The sequence below is a fragment of the Coregonus lavaretus genome (genome assembly GCF_964263955.1).
Source record: "Coregonus lavaretus genome assembly, chromosome: 3".
In the NCBI taxonomy this organism is placed as follows: domain Eukaryota; kingdom Metazoa; phylum Chordata; class Actinopteri; order Salmoniformes; family Salmonidae; genus Coregonus; species Coregonus lavaretus.
In genome coordinates this window covers 73890102-73897942 of record NC_139990.1, presented here as the reverse complement: position 1 = coordinate 73897942, position 7841 = coordinate 73890102, and the positions used below count along the sequence as shown (strand labels likewise).

The 7841-nt window shown below is 45.1% G+C and overlaps 1 protein-coding gene across 3 annotated transcripts; it reads right to left on the bottom strand.

Moving 5' to 3' along the window:
• Nucleotides 1-5208: 5208 nt before the first annotated feature.
• On the bottom strand, nucleotides 5209-7810 carry LOC311114577 (GPI mannosyltransferase 2-like). Of its 3 annotated transcripts, XM_084157210.1 has the most exons (4): nucleotides 7712-7759; nucleotides 7450-7532; nucleotides 6132-7301; nucleotides 5215-5962 (listed from the first exon to the last, which is right to left on the bottom strand). In XM_084157210.1, exons 2-4 carry the CDS (start codon nucleotides 7510-7512, stop codon nucleotides 5672-5674), a joined length of 1524 nt encoding a protein of 507 aa, XP_084013336.1. In that variant the 5' UTR covers nucleotides 7513-7532; nucleotides 7712-7759; the 3' UTR covers nucleotides 5215-5671. The 3 variants fall into 3 exon arrangements, with proteins under 3 accessions (XP_084013337.1, XP_084013336.1, XP_084013335.1); XM_084157211.1 differs by having other exon boundaries at nucleotides 5209-5912; nucleotides 7450-7781; XM_084157209.1 differs by having other exon boundaries at nucleotides 7450-7810.
• Nucleotides 7811-7841: the final 31 nt, after the last annotated feature.

Sequence of the window (7841 nt, the reverse complement as noted above, 5' to 3'; positions counted from 1 at the left end):
TTCCAAAATCATGGGCATTAATATGGAGTTGGTCCCCCTGTCATGATTGTCCACAAGAATCCAAATAGGTCAGATCAGGTTTGCAATGAATAACTTCAATCTGACCCCCTCTCACCCGTAGAGGAATGTGGAAAGAATAGAATTGTTAATAGAGGGATGTGATTTGAGAAGTCAAGAGATGTTTTTCATAACTTTGCACAGTTAGTAGTCACCGCCTGAAGTGAGGTCAGAGAGCGTGTCAGCCGGCCGGAACTGCCCCTTTTCGAGCAGAGTGTATAAATGATGGGTAAAGAAATTAACACACCAGACCAGAAAAACGTGAAGCGGCAGCTACACGTTTAAAATGGTTGGAACTTTGAATCTCAACATGAGGTGAAGAAAATAAACTCACTTCCCGGACAATCACTGGTACGGCTGATTAGCTGTCCTAAGTAAGGTATCTTCGAAAGCTAATTTAAGTAGGACCATCTGCTACTCTGCTCAAACTATCGTATTACGCTACTCTCATCACCCGACTGGGGAACCATCGATACGGCTGGGTAGCCTATCTTCAAAGAAGCAACTTCAAGAGCGAATGGAAGGAAAATCAATTCTGTAGTTCTGTTTAGGACTACATGACAAGTTATCGGAGACCGGACAACTACGAAGAAAGACAACAGTAGAAGACTGTTGGAACCATTTCGGACAATAAGAGACTTACAAGCGTGCCGTGAAAAGGCCCACCCCCATTTCAAGGCGGTCCGGTTCACCGAGAGATTCCCGGCGAACAAAGGCATTTCACGTAAATAAATTCATGATTTCTTACTCAAAGCGGGCGGCGGTTCGTGTGCAAAGTATATGGGTACTGTAGGTGAGCGTAGTTTCTGAATGTATCAAGGTTAAGTCTCTCTGTCCCTCTCTCTCTCTTCTTTTTAACAAGCAGCCATGTTGTTGTCATTCCGCTAGGGACATGTTTTCTCCAGTCAATAACCGGTGCAGAGTGTGTATGTTTATCCTGTGTTCCCATTTAATTAGCTAGTAAATAAATAATTAAACCAATTTGTGTAGTACTGAATCATATGTACGGCTCAGGTTTTAGCAGATGCAAGGAGGTTACGACTGTTCAGAATTATATGATACGAGGTTATGATTAATAAGTTGACTGTTTATAGATGTGATAGGTAAAAACCTTTTAGAGTTTAATTCGGGAGATGGTAACTCTTTAAAGAACTGCTCTCGTGGTGCCCCAGATCCTAATGAGTTAATTGTTACATGATTAATTTAAATCGGGTAATAATAAACATAGTGAATTAGAGATAAGTCTTCAGATTAATGTTAAATTCACATCACGACACCCCTTTGCTGCTGTAACAGCCTCCACTCTTCTGGCAAGGCTATCCACTAGATGTTGGAACATTGCTGGGGGGACTTGCTTGTCTATAAACATGCCCTCATGTTCTTTGTGTTTTGGTCTGCCTCTGTTCTAGTTTTATACTAGTGCCAAAAGTTTAACTGCTGTGGTGTAAAGTTGCACTTTATGAGCCTATTGCAACCATCGATGACCACCAGATTATCGCCAGCTGATCTCTCGTTAAACCATCAATATGGGCTAAATTCACCCGCACAGCTGATCTCAATTGCAACTATTATTGGTCACCTTATTAACGCTCCCTAAAAGCTGACGTCGGTGTTACCTTAGTCCTGCTTGCTACCAAAGACTTTCAAGATATGTTCGCCCTCTGGTGGGTATAAGAAAAACGTAGTCCTACTTTTTAAGTAGACTAAGGGTGATTTGACAATTATTCCATACAACAACAAATAAAGTACAACCTTGTTTACCACGGCAAATATGTGGTGTAATCCATTAAGTACAACTGTCTTTAATATAAAATCTTCTGGTATGGTCATTCCTTATCAAGATCGGGGCTAAAATATCCCTGGACTGTACGGACGGAAGAAATCATGTGATATCCTTGACTGTAGACTGTAACTGAGATGTGCCTCACCATGGAGCTACCAATGATGATGGCTGGAGGAAGGTGAATGGTCGTGGATGTCCGGTCTTTTCCGTGCCTCCTTGAGGACTGACAGGAGATGGGGGACGGAGGACCCACACCATCAATAGAAACCCTCAGAGCAGGGTGGGATGCTGGAGTCTCAGACACCCTCGAGGCCTGACGTGAGAGGGAACCCGGGGGTAGAGGCATGTGTTAGAAACCCCCTGAGCTGGACCCTCAGGACACAGGGTAGAGGATGAAGGAGCAAGAATCTCTGGAAGCAGGTGGGCGAAACTGTTGGTCATTAGGATGTCCAGCTCAGACATATTCCTCAATAAGCTGAGTTTCCACATTGGAAATTTGGCCGGTAAATATTATCCCGGAAATGTGCAAAATAGGTGCAGCTCCTGCATGGGATGAAACGTTCACCGTAGTCTCTGAAGGTGGTAGTTGCCAATCTGGAAAAAACAGCATGATCATTACACAGGTGCACCTTGTGCTGGGGACAATAAATGGCCATTCTAAAATGTTCCGTTTTGACACAACACAATGCCACAGATTTCTCCGGTTTTGAGGGCGCGTGCAATTGGCATGACTGCAGAAATGTCCACCAGAGCTGTTGCCAGATAATTTAATATGAATTTCTCTACCATGATGCCGTTTTAGAGAATTTGTCAGGATGCTTAACCGGCCTCACAACCTCAGACTACGTGTAACCATGCCAGCCCAGAACCTCCACATCTGTCTTCTTCACCTGCGGAATCATCTGAGACAGCTGATGAAAGTGTGGGTTTGCACAACCAAACAATTTCTGCACAAACTGTCAGAAACCGTCTCAGGGAAGCTCATCTGCGTGCTCGCCATCCTCAGCAGGATCTTGACCGAATTCAGTGGGCAAACGCTCACCTTCGATGGCCACTGGCACGCTGGAGAAGTGCGCTCTTCACGGATGAATCCCGGTTTCAAATGTACCGGGCAGATGGCAGACAGCGTGTATGGCATCGTGTGGGCAAGCAGTTTGCTGATGTCAACGTTGTGAACAGAGTGCCCCATGGTGGCGGTGGGGTTATGGTATGGGAAGGCATAAGCTACGGACAATGAACACAACTGCATTTTATTGATGGCAATTTGAATGCACAGAGATACCGTGACGAGATCCTGAGGCCCATTGTCGTGCCATTCATCCACCGCCATCACCATACTCCCCAGACAGCTACCACTTCCAATTCAAATAAGCTCCAAAAAAGTGAATGACATTTTTGTTTTGTGTGACTATAGCGCCAACGCAAATATAGAGACACGTTCTAATTGAGTGAGGCGTCAAAGCGGACAACCCGCCCGCCCGGATTCGGTTGGGTCATTATAATTCAAAACAATACAGTGAGGGAAAAAAGTATTTGATCCCCTGCTGATTTTGTACGTTTGCCCACTGACAAAGACATGATCAGTCTATAATTTTAATGGTAGGTTTATTTGAACAGTGAGAGACAAAATAACAACAAAACAATCCTGAAAAACGCATGTCAAAAATGTTATAAATTGATTTGCATTTTAATGAGGGAAATAAGTATTTGACCCCTCTGCAAAACATGACTTAGTACTTGGTGGCAAAACCCTTGTTGGCAATCACAGAGGTCAGACGTTTCTTGTAGTTGGCCACCAGGTTTGCACACATCTCAGGAGGGATTTTGTTCCACTCCTCTTTGCAGATCTTCTCCAAGTCATTAAGGTTTCGAGGCTGACGTTTGGCAACTCGAACCTTCAGCTCCCTCCACAGATTGTCTATGGGATTAAGGTCTGGAGACTGGCTAGGCCACTCCAGGACCTTCATGTGTTTCTTCTTAAGCCACTCCTTTGTTGCCTTGGCCGTGTGTTTTGGGTCATTGTCATGCTGGAATACCCATCCACGACCCATTTTCAATGTCCTGGCTGAGGGAAGGAGGTTCTCACCCAAGATTTGACGGTACATGGCCCCGTCCATCGTCCCTTTGATGCGGTGAAGTTGTCCTGTCCCCTTAGCAGAAAAACACCCCCAAAGCGTAATGTTTCCACCTCCATGTTTGACGGTGGGGATGGTGTTCTTGGGGTCATAGACAGCATTCCTCCTCCTCCAAACACAGCGAGTTGAGTTGATGCCAAAGAGCTTGATTCTGGCTCATCTGACCACAACACTTTCACCCAGTTCTCCTCTGAATCATTCAAAACTTCAGACGGCCCTGTATATGTGCTTTCTTGAGCAGGGGGACCTTGCGGGCGCTGCAGGATGTCAGTCCTTCACGGCGTAGTGTGTTACCAATTGTGTTCTTGGTGACTATGGTCCCAGCTGCCTTGAGATCATTGACAAGATCCTCCCGTGTAGTTCTGGGGTGATTCCTAACCGTTCTCATGATCATTGCTACTCCACAAGGTGAGATCTTGCATGGAGCCTCAGGCCGAGGGAGATTGACAGGTCTTTTGTGTTTCTTCCATTTGCGAATAATCACACCAACTGTTGTCACCTTCTCACCAAGCTGCTTGGCAATGGTCTTGTAGCCCATTCCAGCCTTGTGTAGGTCTACAATCTTGTCCCTGACATCCTTGGAGAGCTCTTTGGTCTTGGCCATGGTGGAGAGTTTGGAATCTGATTGATTGATTGGTTCTATGGACAGGTGTCTTTTATACAGGTAACAAACTGAGATTAGGAGCACTCCCTTTAAGTATATATAAAAGACACCTGGGAGCCAGAAATCTTTCTGATTGAGAGGGGGTCAAATACTTATTTCCCTCATTACATTGCAAATCAATTTATAACATTTTTGACATGCGTTATTCTGGATTTTGTTGTTGTTTTTCTGTCTCTCACTGTTCAAATAAACCTACCATTCAAATTATAGACTGATAATTTATTTGTCAGTGGGCAAACATACAAAATCAGCAGGGGATCAAATACTTTTTTCCCCTCACTGTATATTCTTAAATAAAAATCACACACACAACTCACACAACTCACACAGCTCACCTTTTCAAGTTTCAATGTCATTTGCTTGTAATGATGCAGGTTTTATCAGAAGGTCAACTACAGTAGCTAGCCATGCATTGTCTGTATAAATTCAGCAAGTTCGCTAGCTAGCTTCGTTTACTTTTGATCATAACTTTCTAGGTGTTTCAACTAGAAATTGAAGGCTCGCTGTCCGTGGTGCTGAAATGCTGCAAGTAGAATCTACCCCCCCCCCCAAAAAAAAGATACATTTATTGTGATGCATACTATTTTAATTGTCAGGTTCTTAAAAAAAACACAGCAATGCTTTATTACACAGTATCTCTTTAGTAAACAAAAAATACAATAAAATGTCAACAAAAACAGATGCACTGGAATGCACTCCAAAAAGCAAAAACTGCACATTTTCAGAGACAATTTTATATAATGGAACATTTCAAGTGAATGGAATAATCAGTGCATCAATGCTGGATTGCGAATCAATCCAACGTTTGTTAGGGAAATATTAAAATAAGCTATTTTCTGAAAATGAGATGGAGTACAAATAAAACACTTGAACCTTATTGCCTAACACTAACAGAGGTGAGTAGCCAGTTACTATCTAAAACGGCAATGTCTATTTATGCAGCAGGCAGAAAATGACACGATTCAGAGCTATTATTATTGCCCTCAAATAGTATTTTGTGCACACATCAGGTCTTTAGTAGAAAGTGTCAGATCAAGTCCATGGTAAGAAGTTACAGTGCAGTGCCAGGCCCATAAGCCAATAGGAGATGAAGTACCCTAGAATCCATCGCGTGGGGATAGAGCATGTCTTCCAGCGGGACAGTAGATGAACAATGGGGTTTTGGGGTAAGTACAAGAAGACAGTCCTGGGTGTCCCCCGCTGCTGCCCCTTATTGGATGTGGGTGGTGACCTTCGCTGAAGGAGGGGCTCATAGAGTAAGAGCAGGTGGGCACTGATCCAGAAAGGTACAGGGGAGGAGGAAGACAGAAACCGGGTCAAAACCTGGAGAAATCAGCAAAAGAGAAAAACATGAATGGACTAAATGAGCTGCCTGTATTTCATAAAAATCTTCAAACACGGCAATTTGTTTAACATTATGTGACCGTTGTTCCCCCACTAGACCTTTATTAAAATCCTCGTACATAAACTTTTCCACTGATTAGTTCCTTACCTGCACATGCATGCAGAATGTTCCAAATCCCAGGAGCATTGTAGCATGCACCACATACAAAAACACCCTGGGGCTGTAAAATCCAGGTGTGGGTTTGTCTGGCCGTTTGTTTGCCCCTCCGTCCCATAGCCCCAGTCTCAGCCACCTGGCTGGGTTATCACTATAGTACATGTAGGCCGCCGCCATGACCAGAGTTGCCATGGGCAGCGCCAGCAGGAAGTTGGGTATCTGCTTAAGCTGGAAGTAGCGCAGGAAGCCCATATCCCAATACACATCCTGGATATGAGAGTAGAGCAGGGGGAGGGGTCGCAGGCACCAGAGGGGTGGGGGTGCGTTTTCGTCAGGGACCCTGTAGCCTTTATCCTCAGCCAGCTGGATGAGGGCAGGGGAAACCTGCTCCAAGGAGAGGGAGGGTGTACAGAACGCCCTGTACCCATAGTACTGGAAGACCAAGAAGGGGAGCGCAATAACTGCTGTGCCCAATGCAGCCGTGAACAGGAGACGAGCGACGATCCAGGTGTAGTGGAAGCATTTGTTGTGCCTGTTATTGTCCTTATGCAGTCCCCGGATCTTGGACAGGGCCTGTTGCAGGGGCAGATACAGCAAGAATCCTACGTTCACAAGTCCATTGGCTCGCGCAGCAGTAGCTATACTCAGAGCCAGGCAGGCTCTGAGGGTGTATCCTCTCTCCAGGAGAAAGAGGCCACCGAAGGTCAGTGCAGCAAACAGGCTCTCTGAGTAACCAGCCATCATGAAGACATTGGCAGGGGTGAGACAGTAAAGCAAACTGGAGACTAGAGCAAGACGCCGGTCCTGCAGCACCACGCGGCCAAGTCCATACAGTGCTACCACACTCAGCAGGAAGAGAGCGCTGTTACCCAAGGCAACAGCCAGTAGCAGGCGTCCACGCAGTGTAAGACAGCCACTGAGGGGTCGTAGTATAGTCTCTGCAAGCCCCCGCAGTATGACAGGGAACAGGGGGAAGAAGGCGTAGTTGTGCTCATACAGGTAACCCCTCTCAGCGATGAAGAGGAAATGCTCTGCATCCCAGTGGGAAAGGCCACCCAGAAACCATTGCACTGCAGGATCCAGAAGCCGAGGCTCCACCTCTGCAGGTGGAGGAGTGAATGCATCAGCTTCGTGATCTGGGATTGCAGCATTTAGGAGAGCCTGAAAGGGAGGCACAGCAAACGAGATGACAAGCACACACCAATTACACTTTTCAAATTGATTAACATCCAAATCCTTCAATCTGTGGACGTCATACTGTAGTTAACCAGCAACTATTGTAAATAAATACATTATTATTATTACTGACCTGTATTAGTAGTGACAAGCCTCTTGTGGTGGCGGCGAATTGCAGTACCGTCTTCACGTCCATCTGTCATTTCAATGAACAGCCTTACCCATAACAATAGCTAGCGCGAGCTAGCCTGCTGTCGTTGGAACGAAGGCAACACAATATTCCGCCTCTACAAATACTCGAACTAGACGGCGGCAATTTGGACGAAACGTTGACATTCATTTACACACGGTCCATTTTTTGCTTTAAAAAAATTAAACGTCACACATATCTTTACCTTTTGATTAGAGAAGCCAGGTCAGAACCATAGACATTAAGCTCCGAAACCTTCACATTCTATTATTGGAACCGGTTGGTCCGCTAAATATTTACTTCCGGTGGTATTTTCTCTATTTCAAAATAAAGGT

What these genes read in the sequence shown, in the direction of transcription:
- LOC311114577 (XM_084157209.1), bottom strand. Translation starts at nt 7,512, where the DNA reads ATGGACGTGAAGACGGTACTGCAATTCGCCGCCACCACAAGAGGCTTG. An exon ending in GCTTGTCACTACTAATACAG is followed by an intron (nt 7,302 to 7,449) that starts GTCAGTAATAAT and finishes CCTCCCTTTCAG; the next exon opens with GCTCTCCTAAATGCTGCAAT. An exon ending in CATTCTGCATGCATGTGCAG is followed by an intron (nt 5,963 to 6,131) that starts GTAAGGAACTAA and finishes TGATTTCTCCAG; the next exon opens with GTTTTGACCCGGTTTCTGTC.